Consider the following 18504-nt stretch of genomic DNA (forward strand, 5'->3'; position numbering starts at 1 on the left):
TGCCTCTTGAACTCCCTGGTATGGTTGTTGAGCAAGAGTGGAGCACTGAGTTTAGTTTTTCAGTCTAAAGGGGATAATGTCATTGAGGGTAAGTTGGCAGGTGCCAACTATATATATATATATATATATATACATAGTTGGCACCTGCCAAATATATATATATATATATATATATATATATATATATACATAATAATAATAATAATTATTATTATTATAGGCAATCTAGCATATTGTTATATTGTTTTATTGGTTTCATTCATATTTCATAGTTTAGTTACATTTATCAAACCTTGAACCTAATATCAAGTCTGTGTCCAAAACACTGGCTGGATGCAACATTCCTTTGTATTACACATTGCCTGGCTGCAGAGGTTAGTCCATCCACCCATCATTCATTCATCTTCAACCACTTATCTGAAGTTGGGTCGTGGGTGTAACAACTTTAGCAAGGAGCCCCAGAAAACCCTTCTCCCTGGCCGCCTCGGCTAACTCTGACTTGGGGATCCCGAGGTGCTCCTAGGCCAGTGAGGAGATATAATTATTCCCCCAGATGGACGTGCCAGGAGCACTGCCCTAGGGAGACACCCTTAAGACACACCTTATCAGATGCCTAAACCACCTCAACTGTCTCCTTTCTACACAAAGCAGCACCGGCTCTACTGCGGGTCTGTCCTGAATGACTGAGCTTCTCACCCTATCTCTAAGGAAGACACCAGCCACCCTGCGGAGATAACCCCTTTTAGTTGTTTGTATCTGCGATCTTGTTCTTTCGTTCATGACCATAGGTGAGGGTAGGAAGTACAACTGACCAGTCGATCAATAGTTTTGGAGGTTTGGTGTACACTAAAAGAATTCTTCCAATTCGGTGCACACAGTGAAGGCTTAAACAAATGATCTATCAACAAAGTTGTCTTTACTTTTTGTTCATACAAGCTTGACAAAATTAGTTTCCACAGACTTTAATTAATGGAAGAAGCCACAGAAAACTCAGCATTTTCACCAGCACACACACTGACCCAAGACACCTTTAAACTGCCTGACCATCCTGAACAGGAGAAGAGATTGCTTGATAATTAAAACCTATAAAAGTAATATATACTAGATAGTACAGAAAGCTCTGCAGTGTAAAGGTGAAGAGAGCGAAGATGCAACAGAGAGAGTAGACCAGACGAACATGAGGGAGAGAAAGGCCAAGTATAAGACAGACCATTCATTATCACCTGACTGACCTGCATATAGCACTGTGTGAGAGTAATGGGAAAGGACACACTCATTGGCCAAAGCCGAGCATGAGAACCGCTTTTCATTCCCCTTTTCTTCCCACTCTCTTAAGCAATCTGTCAGTTTCTTACTCAGTTCAGTTTCTATTCTAAGACAGCAACTGTACATCCCATTGTTTTCAAAAATACAATTACAGTTGGCCAACACCATGTCTAATTCATAATATGGTGCACACTGCCTACGCACTACATGATTATGCAACAGCCAAACATCCATTTAATGACTACTTGTATCCCTTTTTGTCTTTATCATGCATGTATCATGTGAGTTACATGCATCTTCAGAAATAAGCAGATATACAAGTCTAAGAGTTGATATTAAAATATGACAAGATTAAGACCCCACTATGAGCAGCTCTGTGAGGTTCTACACAGCTGTGCTTGGAGCTAAATGTTACATTGTCATGATAACATGCCCACAAGGAATGTGTTAACATTCTGATGACAAGCAGCAATGTTATTCATGATGTTTACTTTAATTTACCTTGTTAGTACACAGACTGTTGCAATTCAGAAAAAAAAAAAAACACACGAATGGTTATATTTTAATCTATTCTGCAAATGTCATTGTGGCAGAAAAAGATTGCTGTAGAGCACAAATTTCTGTAAAAACATCAGGGCAATCCATTAAGAAGTAATCACAACTTCAGTTTAGACCATAGTGGTGGACAGACTAACCTCCAACAGACCTGCTGCCCATTGTCTTCCCTAAAACCATCCCACTAGCTTTGCTAAAAGCTATAACACAATGCCACTTAAAATACGGTAATCAAATGTCAGACATGAAATTCAGCCTACACATCCCTCCACAAAGGAATGTAATGTACTCAATCAATAAATGTATAATAACATTAATTGATTAATTCAATTTCTTGGTCTCAATCTTCATACATTAATAACATCTGATTATCATAGTATTATCATCATTGATGCATTTGGAACTAAAGTCTGCGACAGCACAGTTCGTTTCACATAACCTAAACCTCCCACTGCACTATCTGATCAAAGAAAGAAAAAAGAAAAGTTTCTGTGAATGTACTTGACTGAACCACAGAACCATGGCCAACCAACAGTCAGGCTGCTTGGCACAAATATTTAATCTAGTATCATCTGATCTTATCTTGTGTCTACTTTGGCTCAAGTAAGCCAAATATGCTGCTCAAATTCAGAGTTTTACATTTTTCAGTAAAAAGTATTTTGGCTGTGAAACTATTTTTAGATGAGGATGCTCAGAGGCATCAGTAATCAATCTTATAAAGAGGGATTTAGTTTCAGGGCAGTAAACTATTGATATCAGTGGCAAAAGCTACCCAGCATGTTATATTATCACAGAGGTCATAGTTACTGTACCATCTTTTCATATGTGGCTTCCATGCTATGTTGAGACTATTTCTCTTACTTTGTCCATGTTGACAAGTGTTGACTCTGGCAGCCCATTCATATAAGTATCCCCCGACCAGAAGACCCCTTTGGATAGAAAACATCTTCCAGATATATAGTGCTCTGTTAGCAAATCTAAAATGAGCCTTCATGTCTTTTTGTCATATTGTATGTCACTTCTCTCTTTGTTGGAGTGCTATATGATTCATATGTGTGAGCTTGAATGAGATTAACACACTTACAATCAGAAGCTGTAGCACTAATTACTGACAGAATAGCACATAATTTGATGTCTTCCCAAAAAGAAACCAGACTGAAAATAGGTAGAATAAACACAATTAGGAGGATGGTTCAAATTCAGAAAAAAGTGAGGCACATTCAAAGGTTAAAGCAGAAATGAAGACAAATCTCTGAAGGGGAAGTTACTAAAAAGGCATAGATAGACTTACTAACTAGTTGGTTGTGGAGCGAGGCAAAAAAACTGAGCCTGGAAATCCTCTTTGTATGAAATTTCAGCATTCATTAGTCTGAATAACTCTGATGGACTGGAGCACAATGCACTGGAAACACCCACATATTCACCAAATATATACAAAAAAGGCCTCCTACCTGTGACTCGGCTTGATTTGTAGTCTTTGTACATGCTAGAGATACAGCGTCGCAGTGTGTGATTTCTGCCTTTCCAGACCTGTAGAAAATCTGTTTTGGAAATGAAAACCAAGGGAAAAGGTCTGATCAGTGTTTATTCTATATGTGGGAATACCGCAGCACACATTAACCCTGGAACACAATTTATTCATTCATTCATTCTGTATTTTTTTTAGGACACTGAATATCGCAGTTAAGAAATGGCAAAAAGAATAGTGAGAGAAGACAAACAGGAGAATCTTATTCATATGCTTCTCCAAAAGACACAACCTCCCCGCTTTGTGGAGCTGAACCTCATCTGAGCCAGGGAGAGAGGGCTCTGAGGTGCATTGACTGTACTATTAACACTCAAACTAGTGCGATCAGCATAGAGAAAATGAAAACGCTGCCAGAAGGATGCAGCGAGAATTCAGTAATGCATTTTATTCCACTAAGAGGGGCCCTGAGGGTGCTGTGATGACCAGAGTAATTGGCTTTCTCCAGCTATGATAATCTGCATCAGTCATGCCATGCCAACACACTCTGAGACCACTGAGAAGGTCACAATGATCCCCAATCCCAATGCTGTTGGCAACAGCATCTAAAAATCACTGGATCAACACATCAGCAGGACATTATTTTCTGTATTCCTCAGAGTCTACTGTAAGAAAACAGTATTTTCTTTTTAACTTTCTGAGTGAATTTTCTTCAATTCAGTATTGTGACTCAGTTCGCTTCATTTTAGACTGGAGTCCAGAACATACATATATGTCACATATAGGACATATAAAGGACATATTGAATGGCATTGAAATAATCCCTTCTAAACAATCATTTGTTTATTATGAATCAACATTTAGAGGTTTTTTCAGTCTTCTGTAAAATCACAAAATTAGTAGCTTTGTGTTTTGGATTGGTGTTCCAGCAAAATAAGCTGACTTGAGAGCTCAACTCAGAAAACAAAAAATGTGTGTTTTTCCACAAGGTTAAGAAATCTTAAAACAAAGAAGACAGGGTCAAAACTCAGCACGAAGCTGGACAAGGTATGACTAATGTGCTAATTTGAGGACATAGTTGAAAACTGTTGCAGAACAGCCAACAAACAACCGACATCACTTTATCATATTTCATTCTACCTTGTGTCACCCAGTTTACACCTTCATATGTTTATTCTTCTCCTACTTTCTGCAAAAGTAGGAGAAGCTTGCCAATTTGGCAAGCTGCAATTTGCAAGCTTGCCAAATTGCCCTTTTAAAATCTATACAATAATAAGGAATCACCCAATGAAAGCATACAAGGAATCTCTGAACAGTTAGACCAAATTAATTTGTCAGCATTGCTGGACTTTCCACTGCGATTAATGCTGTATAAATTGATGGCCAAGATATTTAATTATCCATCCCTTTCTGAAACTTTGACTCTGGCTAACCTGATGCACTTCAAAACCATCTAGGAAAGCTGGGGCACTTTCAAAAAAATGCTTAGTTGAATGAGCGATCTGTGCCTTGCATGAGAGAGTAGGAAAAACAACACAGCAACAAAACACAGTACAGCATAACAGAACCAAATAAAATAAAAGGGAAAAGGCAATGTGCAATTTGCGCATATGATATGCGTAATATTATTTGTACAGAAAGACCTCATTGAGGTCAGATGAGCAGCCATGATGTTTGAGAAACAGCTGTGTCCACTGAAATAGCAGCAGTTCTTATAAAGTGGCTGGTGCCAGCACGGTGGGCAAAGTTTTTGGTGTGTGGGTGGCGGGGCGGGGGGGTTGAGTCTTTCGTCAGTGGGGGAGTGCTGGTAAGGAGTTCAGGGTAACACCTCTATCGGCATCAGATTTGAATTATTTTTGCTCTGACTACTTCTGCAACTTATTTGCAGTGTGTTAAAACTATGGTTTTGTTAACCCCATACACCAAACACTGAAACAAACCATTTATAACCATTACTTTGTCTGCTGCGGTAAACAGAGTAGAAACAAAGTTCTGTTGCTAAAGATCAAAGTTCATCTCAGTGTTGATTGCACTTTTTATTTTTTCATTTTTTACTTCCATTTGTCTGTGGTATAATGAAATTATAGCTAACCTCCAGGGATCTCCTAATATTATGTATTGAAGACAACCTCTGAACAAAGGATATAAGGAGAAGTATATGAGTGAATGCATAATTGTTTCCCTTCTCCAGATGGTTTCAATATAGAAAACAATGTAGAAAAGAAAATGCTTGGGGGCTGAGAAAGAGAGAAAATTTATTAAAACACTGGCATGTGTTCAGAAAGAGGCTTTCCAAGTATGAATATTCTTAAAAAAAGACAATATGATAAAAAAAGGCACTATTCCCACAAGACCCCTTTTAAAACATCTGAACCCATTTGAATACATAATGAAGTATTTTCCACATAATGGCTTGTTAGGACAATGTTGTAAAAATCCAAAATGAATCTGGGAACAGAACTGAGCCATGATTTATAATAATATGATAATAATTCAAATGATGCGATTCTGATTTCTAATTAACACATCCAAAACCCAATGTGCACAAATTATGAAAAATTGCACTATCAGAGTCACTCATTAAATTTATAGTGTCCTTCTACCAAGACATTTGGACCTGAATATGATGCAACTGTAAGCCACTGAGACTGCTGAAAATGTGAATACACCATTCACTGACAGCAGTGATAGCAACTCCAAAGCAAAATGAAGGCCAAGTAGGAAATTCACTCCCACTGCAAGGACAAGAAAACAGGCTACTTATTCACCATCAGGATAGTATTAGTTTACACTCAGGAAGAATGATGACAGTTATTTTAATTTTGGAAAATAATACTTTTCTTAATGGAGAAGATGCGAATAAATTCTACTTTTAAAGTCCTTTGTGGGCACAACAACAAATGGCATTCATCACTCTTAAGGCACCCAATTTCCCTATTATGTTGGTTATTACCAGCATTTTTCATTTCCACACTCGGCTCAAAAATACATTTCGATAGTTAGGACAAACCTTGGGTTGCTAACTTGAGGAAATGTGTACACTAATGATTATGAACTATGCAGAGAAGCTGGAGAGAGGAGGACATTCAGCACTGTTCTTGAAATCAGTCTCTGAGATTGTAATTCAAATCCAGCACACACAACTGTGCAAGCTTTGGCATGAGCACAAAAATTGAGCAGACAGCATACTAAACAGAAATGCTTGTGACCACAAGTGTTACAATGTAAAAGATGATTTATTTTAGACACAATTTAGATTTATTAGTGAACATTGTGAAAGAAGGCAAAGGCGGCTAGAGCAACACATCTTGTTTAAAATGAAATAATGCTTATAATGATTTGGCCTATTTCTTTATATTTGGTATGTTCGTTCATGTTAAGATGGGAAATTAATATCACAAATGGTCAATAATGTCAGCTTTATGGCCTTAAAACACTATTAGAATTGTTCACTCCACCAGACATTCATCATATGGACAATGTTTCACGTATTTAGCCTAGTGCAACTCTTTATGTATTTTCACACATTGTTGAGTGCATTTGCCACCTTGACAAATGCACAAGGCCAAAAACCTGTGTCCAGCAGGAATTAGAGGATCATCTCAGTGAGGAGAGGATTAGTGGCATCAACCAGGCCCTGCAGTGATGGAGAAGGGAGATAGCCTACAATAGGCCAGATAGGTCCATTCATCTTTTGGCTCCCGAGCAGGTAAAAAGGAGCCTAAGAAGGTACAAACCAAATTGCCTGCTGCAAAAAATTTGCAGCACTGGATTAATCATACCAACTTCACAAGAACAGATCTGTACTTCGCAAGCAGTGCTTGTGTACCCTTTTTTTTCTGTAGTTGTCCCTCAGTCGGCATGTTTATCTCTGTGATGAAGTACCTCATCTCACACACAGGGACAACAAAATGAAAGCTTGGGGGTTTTACATTTGTCAGAAAATCTGAGAAATATGTACAGAATAACAAGTAAGGTAAAAAAAAAAAAAAAAAAAAGTGCAACAACAATCACATCGGGGTTACACAAATGCCCACAAAAATGGGATCCAATTGCCATCTGCTCACAGAAATTTGTATTTTAATTTCTAAGTTTTGTGTTACATTGAAGCTTTTCTTACAATTTCAGTGGGTAAGCCAGCCGTGCCCACAAATTCTATTTTTGCCAAGAAATGGGCCATCTTAAGGTGATGTCAGTTGGTGAGAAACACATTTATCCAAATGTAAACTCTTAAAAATAAATATTAAATTCAGCATTTTCTTTCTTGGAAGCACCACCATTGCAGCATTGTAGCGTCTATCAGATAAATATGACGTGCATGTGCATTGACAGACATACAACATATATAAAGACATATGTTCATTATTATTCTGCAGCCCATAGTAGATTCTTTGTGTATGATAGTCTCATTTGGATGGTTGAATGCACAGAATCTGTGAGTACTGAAAAACATGTCCGCCGTTGTCAGACGTCAGATGTGAGTTGTGAGGATGAATATGCTTCAATTGAGAGAGGCATTATCATGTTTAAAGTGATGCTGTCAACAATGATGGTTTGAGCATACACTGCCATCAACGTGATGCACATTTTTGACTCCATGAAACTGTATAGTATGTATTATAAACATAGACTTGCAGTCATATGGTCAAGTATTTTGTTGTTAATGAGCCCCTGCTGACATGATGACAAGATGACAGTCTGTCAAGCTTTTCTACACACAGGGGAAACAACATACCAGAGAGAAGGTGGCTCCACTGTGCTGCAATATGTGAGGGCACAGTGTAAAAGCAGTTATAAATACATTTAAAAGTGAGCACACACAAGCACTGAGGGAACCATCTGTGCCCTCCAGCAATACATGGACAATTTATTTTGTCACCAATGTTAGAATCATTTTAGACTGAACTTCTGCAAACACTATATGGTCATCCAAAAAAAAATAAAAAATAAAAAATCACTTCATTTTTCACTGGGTGATGAAAACAACAGCAGAAGTATATGTGCTATAAATCATGTGTAAGTATTTCTACCAACCAATTAGTTGATTTTGTATCAATGTATTGATGTGGCGCACAGACTGCCCATTATAAAAAAAGATTTATAATACATTGGACATGCACAGCCAAAGGGCAAAGGGAGAGGACATTGAGACAAGAGGATGAGCAAAACAGGGATGTGCCCACTGATCTTCATCCAAACAATGATCAAAGACAAAGAACTAGTTCAATATGAGCTGGACCTTCCACATGGCACAGGGTGAAAACAATGATGTTGAGCAGGAAAACGATTTCAAACTGCGTTCACACACAGAGCCAGAGGACCACCGAAAACACAATTTTCTATCACCCCAAGACAGGAAACAAGCCCCTAAGTGTGAGAGAACCAATAAACAACCCTGTACATCCTCAAATAACAAATGAAATTGCATCTTTGCTTCATGGAAAAGTTTTCATGATACGTGCCGCTTTGGTGCAAAGGGTCTTTTTAGAAGAAAGATGGCAGGGCCACTCTAAACGTGACTTTGTTGTGAAACTGTACCAACAGTATGCTGCTATCCAGACTACTCCTGTCAAGAAACTAATGAACCTTTCGAGCTGCTTTTCATACCCACAGTCCTGGTCTCAGAGTGACAAAACTGGTTATGGGAAAAAACCTCAGTGACTAAGCTGTTTATCTAAAGGCAGTCTTGGGAGAGGCTTTTGCTCTGTAATTTACGAGTGTGCTGGGGGCCAGTGAGTGTTGTTTAACAGTCATCGACACATACTGTCTTTGCATTAAAGGAAAATGCTACGAGGAGGATGGGGAAATCATTTTTACACACACACAGAGGCATACACAGACGCACAGACAGTAAGCACCACATAGCTGTAGGTATTCAATTGAGTTAAAAAAAAAAAGGTGCCTGGGAAGAAAAGAAAAATGGAATTTAATTCAAGAGATGACAAATAAACAGGGTTTAACATCAGAGATAGATTCAACCATTTAGGTGGCTTATTTATTACTGTGTGGATTAGTTTCCTTTTCGTAAAAAAAATATATCGAAAAGAACTCTCAAGTGCACACCATTACTTTATTATACTAATTAGCCAGTATGACAAGGATGGGACAATGACAATATCAAGAGTGAATGATTACTAGATGTGGCAATAAAGAGGGACAATGCTCTGTTGTTTTTAAGGTATTGGTAATTATCTTAAGGCTCCATCCTGAAAATGTGAAGGCTTTTTCACCTTAAAAATTCGTAGCCCTTTAGTGACCATACCCTTGAAAGATCTAATATAATGAACAATACACTTGAAATGCATGCCACACTCCTCATCTGATATGGGCAACTGGGTGAATGTGTACAGAGGCTGCTGCTGGAAAAGAGCAGAAGTGTTGAGTCAAGCAACCCTTGGTAAATAAAGGTTTGAAAAAGCAGTCTTGCATGTGAAGGGATAGATGGAGCTCACCTCTGCCTGTCACAAGTACTTAAGTCAGAGAAGAAAAGTAGGAGGGCAGGCTCAAGCATGTGCATAGAGGGGAAAGGATGAGACAGGAGGGCCAATACTGCTACTACAGGCAGACAGCCCCCTGTCTTTAATCCTAATGTCTCGGGTAAAGCTTTGACACAGAGCCTGCTGAATAACCTAATTAATAAAATATTAAACTTGCATCGAGCAGGAAGGGAAGTTAGCAAAAAAAAAAAATTTATCTGACTCATTTGAACAGAGCCAAAGTCCAAATTGTCAGTTTACAGGTAGAAAACTGAGTAGCTAAAAATGCTCAAGGATTATAAAGCCTAACCATCAACATGTGAACAAGTTGGTGCTATTTGGAGCAGAAATGCCTGTGATTGAAATTGTGAATGATGTGAATGAAACAATGTCTGACCTGATGAGGGTATTGTCTTGTAATACAATAAAAACAATGCAATGTTGAATGCTGAGAGTCAGTGACCACAAGCAGTACAATGCATTCTGTGCTATATAACACGTAAAGGTATACCGTCTTCTCATTGTGCCAGCCCTGAAAGACTTTGCCAATTTAACATTAAAGTAAATGATGATCAGATAGGTATGATCATCTGTGTCCTAAATTACTTGCCATGCAATGAAGGCTGAGTGTACAGCTGTCTCATTTTCAGCAGTCTGTTTCTGCCTGTGCCAGCAGCACGACTGAGTGTTCACCGTTCCATATGCTTCAGTCTGCATAAAAAATATAGAGATAAATAAAGTGATGAAAGAGAACTCAAAGTCCTTTGTTAATTAGTAAATAAGTTCACATATTCTATGTAAAAAACATGTACCCCCATTTGGCCATCCCTCCATCACAAACAATGATGAATTAATACAATCTGCTCTCCCAGCACAAGTTATGCATCCTCATTCACCTGGTGCATTTTGTTCTCTCCAGGTTCTGACCTGAGTGCACAGCCTTTGATTGAAGAGTAGATGAGTTTGTTCTGCTCTGTGCAGGCTCCTCTCTTAACAGCTAATTACCTTGTCTCAACACTGAAGCTGCCTCTGATAAGAGGGATGAGTTGCTTAGGAATAAAGAGAAACTGTGCAGCATAATGGCACATTCAAACCTGGAGATAATTAGGATGCAGGAGAAACTGGGCAGCTCACTAAAGTTTGGGTTCAATTATTAGAAATTCACTGCTATACACTAGTATATTCATTATAAAGTAAAGTTCTTCTTTTTCATCTTTGGGTCTATAAAATGTCACAATACAAGAAAAACATTTGATCACAAGTAACCAGAACCAAAAATTACACAGAATTTGTTTTGTTCACCTCACTCTGCAAAGCTCAGCCAAATAAATTCCACACTCTCTAACAGAAAGGTTTAACCAGCAAAGTGAACAAGGCTACCTTCTGATGACTTTAAATTTCAAGTGTACATGAGGTTAATTTCTGATATAGGTCAGCCCTTGAGTGGCACGCGGGTGCTGTCACAGACTGCTAGCTATCTGCTTGGCGTCATTTAATTCATTAGCTAATTTCAGTTGCTGAATGTGACCTCTCGGCAATGCTTGGGGTTGAGTCAGTCACTGCCAAGACGTTGCTGACAGAACAGCTCGTGCCAAGCTTGAAACTTGCTCGTCAGAAATCACTTGGTGACATTAAGGCTTTATTTAAAGTCACTGGTTGAACTTGGTGGATTCAAGTATTTGAATCTGGTGTTTTGTGTATTTCTCTATGGCTAAATGCCAAAGGTCCAAATGCTGCCAGGGCTATTTGGTCAATTTAGCCTTCTATGAAAGCACTTTAATAGTCTCTGGTGTACACTGAATAGGCACCAACTAAACAAGTGGGCTTATGTTTAGCTCCACTCAGTCTCCATTTAATAGTTATTTTCAAAAAGTAAGTAAAATGCAGTGGCCAAATATTGAGCTGGAATGGCTGTAATGCAAAAAAGACATTCACAAGAGTTAAAAAAAAAATCTAATTCATACAAGATGATTCAGATCTGCCCTTAAATGTAATGGGTTCTACTCTGGACAATGTCCCATTGTTCCACAAACTTTAGTAAAAGTCAACTGAAAACCTTTTGCTTAGTTCTGCTGACAAATAACCAGAAACAAGGAAAAACAAAGTCTCTCTGGGGTACGTAAATATCTATAGCTAAATATCATTGAGGAAAGATGCCTCTGTTCTCTGTGATATATGACACATGAAGTCTATTTGTAGTCTTGAATATCTATGCGCATAGTTATATCCTAGTGAGTTCTGTGTGACAGCCATGGAAGATAATAAACATACAAACATGGTGCATAACTTGATCACTCTACGTGAGCCTATAGCGTTCCAAAGACTCTGCTTCCCTTCATATGAGTCAATATGTACCTATCTTTGCTTGTTTGCACTCTGTCAAAATAAAGATTTATTTAACCAGTAGAGAACAACCTACCATATTTTCATACCACATCAATTGAAGTCAATTATGTATCTTAGATAAGCCATAAAAATCCATGAATCCTCTCAAACCAACACAAAGGACTACACGTCACTGTGTTCCTACACAAATAAGAGTCTAATTCTATGATCTAGTTGTCTCATCTTGTTCAATTACTACTTTCAATAGCAAACATCAGCACAAGAATTTATATGTTGTGTACACCATCCCATCTGATATGAAAGTGAGCTTCAAGTTGCAGTGACCCAACTGGGAGTTAATCAAGATGATTTTCTTCACTTCTTCACTTCACAGTCAGCTGCTCTGCTCTCTATCGTCATATAAAATTATTGATTCAAATACTGATTCTCAGCCCTTGGACAGATTTGTAAACCTGTTTCTACATGAGATAAAGAGAGACCAGGCAGTGCTCCCCCTCCTCTTCAAAGACTTGCTGTTAATGTCTTACTTTCCGATGTAACAGCACATGTATCACACAGAGAAAAACAAAGTTACCGTCGAAAGTGTTCCCTTTGCTCATAAACACCAACACACTCACGAGTCTGTCTGATGTCACGACATTCACAGAATTTAAACACTTAATGTGATTCAGATGTTCATTTGTTCACAATATGTCTGTTAGTTCAATTTCAGCTGCTGTTTGATATTGTGTAGTTTAAAGGAGCAATTAAATGTTTTTTTATGACTCCAGTCCATAACGAAGGTTTTTCCACAATCCCACTACCTGTTTCCTCACATACTAAGCATACTTGCACTCAGAAGGCAGCTCATCTCTATCTGGCTCAATTGACTGAGGGATTTCCAAACTCTCCATCAGCCAAAGCTATTAAGTGGTCTGCTGAAGCGAAATGACTTTACTGTTCCCAGAGTGCAACATTAGGCTCAGCAATTCCTGAATGCTATTGTTCAGGGCCAGTGTGACAAAGTTAATTTCTTGCCAGACAAGCAAAAACACTTATGCCAACGCACACAATAAATAACTTAAAAACTAAAAACAGAATGATTTTAGCAGCTCGGTTTTTTTTTTTTTTTTCTTCCAGCAAACATGGTGGTCACATGAGGTGACCCGTGCCAAATGAGTTTTGTTCAAGTGAATCACTTCTCTATTTTGTACTGCAGCGATGGTGAAGATGGTGAAGATGGTGAAGACAAGATATTATGTTTGAAATCCATGTGTAGTGAAATAACTACCTTTAATAGACTGCCTATTGGATATCTCAATTAAGGACTTAATACAGGTCTTGCAAGTTTATACCTCAGTACAGAAAACTGCAAGGAAAAATGTTCAGTTCATTGCCAAATGCATAAACAAGTGTTGCAGTTAACTAATCATGTAAAAAGGACAATCCACGTTGTTAATGTTTAAGGTGTCTTTATACAAAAAGAAAAAAGAAAAAAAAGGGGGTGAAAACTTCCTAACCTACCCCACCATCCATTATTCCTAGACATATCTCACTGCTAGGAGATTAGTCTCTGTATTCATGGAGCCAGACTACATGGCTCAAGCATCTTGTGGGGCCATGAGATTCAGGTTTGACTGCCATGGATAGCCAAACAGTCCAGAACTCAGACTGTGGCTATACCCAACAATGACTTGTGAAGATGTGGTGCACACGAGGGGCATGCCAAAAAATCCTTTCAAATAAGAATCACAATGTACGCCGATTCAGAATCGATTAAATAAAAAATAAAACTAATCCACAGCCCTATAAAATCAGTTTTACTTTTTTTCCCATTCATTTTTATTTTTCAGTTTTTAATTTTTGAGAGTTCCATTTTAAGCATTTAATGCAAATTTAACCCCATGACAGTGTTTTAAGTAATGAAATATAGACAATTTCTTCAGTTATCACTGAAAACGTTAATGCTTCCACACATTTAAGCAAAAACTTGAATAAAACAATGAAACATACGTCCCACAGCTTTGGTGGAAATATCAAATCTGGTCTAGTCTGCCTGACTACGCTCAAGTCACCACATTCATTCATTCATTTATTTATTCATGGGTAAGGGGGTGTGCATTATTAGTGACCCCTCTCAGAGCATTTTCCCAACAGATACGTTCCTTTTTATTCTGGGGGAAAAAAAAAAAGTTGATTTAAAATTCCAGTTCTGTGTTATTCCGTGTTTATAACGAATTTGCCTGATCGAATTTTATAGGGCCCTATTTACCGAATGCCCGGGAAGACCGAGCTTGACATGAGTTTCACAGTGTGCAAGGACTGCAAAATGAGGAAGCCATGTTTAACTTTTTTTTTTTTTTTTTAATATACAGACACTTTTATTTTTGTTACTTAAGCAATATGTGATATTGCTCTTATCCAACAGTTCTATCTAAGCATGGATAAATGTTTAAAACTGAATAAATGTGAGAAGGACACTTTAGTGTCTCCATTTGTCATTCTGTCTTGCAAAGCAGACTGGAGTAGATCATGAGGATCCTTTGCACACCTATAGATTGAAGCAGAAATCATTATGAATCAAATCTTATTAATCTTTTGAATTGAAAATCGATTCTGAATCAAATTGTACCCCCAAAAATCAGAATTGGAATCAAATCGAATTGTGAGAAAGTAAGATTCCCACCCCTAGTGCACACACAGGACGTACAGTAGTAAGGTGATAAAAGAAGATAAATGCACACACAATTTTTGCTCTAATAACATCTCCCACATTAAAAGTGTTCATAATACATCATAATACAGTGCGATAGTGGGAAGGAAAGCCTTCTCTCATAATGACAGAGACGATACGCCTCTACTGTCATTGTCACATTGCTTCATTCACTGTGAGAGACAGCTACAATCACAGAGAAGCGGGAGTTGTAGTGTAACCGGCTTTGTTAGATGTGTTTCACTGACAAAAGGCTGATTATATTTGCTTGCTTCATGGTGTCTTCATTTCAACGTTCTCTACCATCATCTAAAACTTCAGAAATCTGTTGGGTATGAGTTACTTCTGGTTGGCTCCAACCACTAATCTGCTGTTAATTATTAAAACAAACATTTAACTGTACTCTAATTTTTAAGCATGATGACCAGCCATGTTATATATGCAAAGTAAAGTGACCATGATGGTCAAAATCCATTGTAAGAGCGAAGTGACAGTGTAATTAGTCCATTTACATCATTACATAAAATAGAAAATGCTCAATAAAAAAATGGTAATTAGAGAATTAATATCTGGTGATTAACTATACAACCTTGGTGCCCAACAGAGCAAAGACTTAAGTATTTTTTTGTTTTAATTTACACACCACTAGAGCTCTGACTCTTGACTGGTCTCACAAACCTCTTCAATTAAAATTATCGTATCGACACTTCGATTCGATTTCATGATGCATCACGATAGGCAACATCAATATTTATGACTTCAAAGTTGTTGTTTTTTTTTATATTTATAATACAATTTAGCAAAGTTTTATGAACATGGCAAACACCTCTTTGAATCTGGAACACAGTGGACATAAATTGTCATCCACTCTTCTCTGTTTAAAAACATACCAAATTAGCCATCAGGATTACCAAGGATAGCCCGGCTAACACAGCTCATCCCCGCCCTTCTCAGCCCTCACTACTGGAAATGTAGTCTAGCTAGACTCTTCCCAAAGTCTAAATTCAGACAAACATTTATCAAACCTGAATTGTTTGATGAAGCTCTGAATAATGCGTATTTTGGGTATATGTATATTTTACTTACCTCATGGACTAACTAAAATTGTTCTCAAAGTATTTAACTGGAGCAAACTGTCAAGTATTATTAGCCATATATATCTTATTTTCTTCCCTCCATTGTGGTGAGTAAGTTCTAGCTGCAGTGGCTCTTTGTCTGGGGGTCTTATCAGACTGTGAAGCACCGAGCTCTGTGCTGCTGTCTCTATTGGCATGGTGATGGAGGCAAGGCCTGCCACCCCAGATAAACCTTCCTCTGTTCTCGCAGCAGCCCAGCAGGCTTCGTGTTTGCTGCAGGTGTCAGAGGAAATGTTCCCATAGCCATTAGACTTTAGCACTGCTGGTGACATTTTGGCACCTCTGATGGGAGACCACTGAAATGGGGGAAAGTGATGACGGGGTGGTTCGAGACAGACCATAGATAGGACAAGATAGGGTGAGGGAGACGTTAGCGTGGCTACCAAATAACATTAGTTACAATGGGGAGATGGTTGATGACAACTATCGTTTTTATATTGTGAAAGTATTTCTAAGAAAGGTGCTCTAAAATACATCTCCAACGGCCGTAATAGCTCAATTGACAATTCTGCCGATACCAGGCCCTGTAGTATGTTGAGAGCAAAGGTTAATGAGGAGGCACAGCTCATTTAGAAACTTTTTAGCCAAAGGTCTGCAAAAATCAAACAGAGGTAGTCAAGCTTGACAAAAATGCATGTATTGATTATGGAGTACCATCTAGAAAAAGAAATCCAAAAATGAAAAACTGAGTGAGACAGTTTATAGTAACCACATAGTAATAGTTGTTCTTGTTGCTGCTGCTGCTGCTCCAAAACTGTCACCAGGGGAAAAATGTGTTTTGCTGAATATTCAGCAGCCTTACTATTTCCAGGTGGCAAGAGATTGGATACAGGCAGGCATAATTGGATGCACTACTGTTTCCCTTCTCTAAAAAAATTGCAATTTTAAAAAGGTGGTCCTGAAGGCAAAGGAGCAAACCTACACATGGAATTTGTCAACAAAGCATGAGTGGCAAAAAGTTGAGTACAAAACATAATCAAAATGTAAATAACACAAAGAAAAGCAGCATTTTTTTATTTGCTTGACTGTTCAATCAATTTATATAACACAATTAATTTAGCATTTTTATTTGGATCATTAAATCATCTTGATTCCCTTTAGGTCATATTTACCCCAAACCTTTCTGAAACAAGCCATTCTGAAATTGTGAAACACATTTGCTATTTTGCAGGTAATTTACTAAAAGATCGTATCTCTTTTGGTCTTTTGGATAAGAGAGTAAAAAAGTACGAATGAGGCAACATTTTGATCAATATACAAGAACGAGCCCATCTGTGGATTCTGCTGCCAATGTTAATGTGAGGTCAAGCAAACGCCACACCACCTTGCCAGGCAGGGAGCAGGACACTGAACTGGCAGATTAGACCACCTGGCCCTGCCAGACTGTCAGCCTATTTATACCCAGGACAATAATTTACACGACTGCCTGGTCGCAGAGAGACAGGGACCCAGGGGAAGGTAGCTCTGTCACATTCCTGTGCAAAAAAATAAATTAAAATTCCAGCGCAATGACCCTCTGCCTTTTTTTCCCTCTAAGGTTTTCCAAGAGGAGTGGACTAATGACAATGTTAGACAGAATGGAATGGAATGGATAGACGTGTTTATCAAAGCAGATATATATATAATTGCAGTGTCTGAATGCATCCAATATTCCAGATGATGAGTGCAAAAATGCCTTTGACAAAGCTCATGTCAGAGTTTGATGTGTCACGCTGACAAACTTGTGGCACATATTGAAAATAAAGTCTGCGAAGGACAAGCAGCAGCATTTAGTTTAGTGACGTGCGTAAACATTAGCTAACTTTGTGACATGATTTGTGTAATAGGGGCTCTACCAAATTCTGAAAGTAGTCATCTTACAGTTTTGCAATAAACCACATAGCCATTAAACCAGGCAATGAGTTGCTTAAAGTAAAAACCCCCAAAGAGCTCTATTTTTCGCTCCTGTGGTGGCTGACATTTTCCCATTAGTGGCACGGGCACGTAATTTGGTGGCACCAATATTTCATTTCAGAGAGCGTTTCACACAGTAATGAACATGTCACCAACTGAAATTAATGTGTCACTGTGTTTAACAGAACCAATAAAAGTAAAGAATTTGAATCACTCAGAAATTACATATCAGACCCATTATCACAGTTCATACAGCCCTGACTGACTGTGGTGTTAGTCAACTTTGACATTTACAAATTTCTTACGCTGTGAACTTTGCAATCTCACAATAACAAAGATTTAGTCTCACCAAAATTACACATCTTAAAATGACAGGCATGACTCAAATATTGTGATTAGGAAAAGTTCTATCAAGAGATTATGAGCAGATGTAAGCACTGGGCATGCTAAACATTGAGCTAAACATCAACTGTGCTTTTCTGCTATGTGACTGACGAAGAAATTATCTAATGGACAAAACTGGGAAATACTTTATAAGTATTAAATATAATGTAGTTAATATGAAATATTTAATAATCACCAAACATGCACACTGAATCTGCATGTCTGGCAAAACTTTGGAATAATGTCAGTTTAAGTTTCTGATGAAAAAACAGCTGTTGTGTCCACAAGCAA

At 38.1% G+C, this 18504-nt stretch overlaps 1 protein-coding gene across 4 annotated transcripts in view; it reads right to left on the minus strand.

Annotated features, from left to right (window-relative positions):
* Window positions 1–18504, minus strand: part of enox2 (ecto-NOX disulfide-thiol exchanger 2) — a 147756-nt gene that overhangs the window by 111125 nt on the left and 18127 nt on the right. For all 4 annotated transcript variants that reach the window (XM_029512632.1, XM_029512630.1, XM_029512629.1 and 1 more), the window contains one exon: window positions 3273–3362. In XM_029512632.1, the coding sequence (XP_029368492.1) occupies window positions 3273–3306 (34 nt within the window). In that variant the 5' untranslated portion in view covers window positions 3307–3362. The remainder of the gene's footprint in view (window positions 1–3272; window positions 3363–18504) is intronic.

The sequence above is a fragment of the Echeneis naucrates genome, chromosome 10 (assembly GCF_900963305.1).
Source record: "Echeneis naucrates chromosome 10, fEcheNa1.1, whole genome shotgun sequence".
Lineage (NCBI taxonomy): Eukaryota > Metazoa > Chordata > Actinopteri > Carangiformes > Echeneidae > Echeneis > Echeneis naucrates.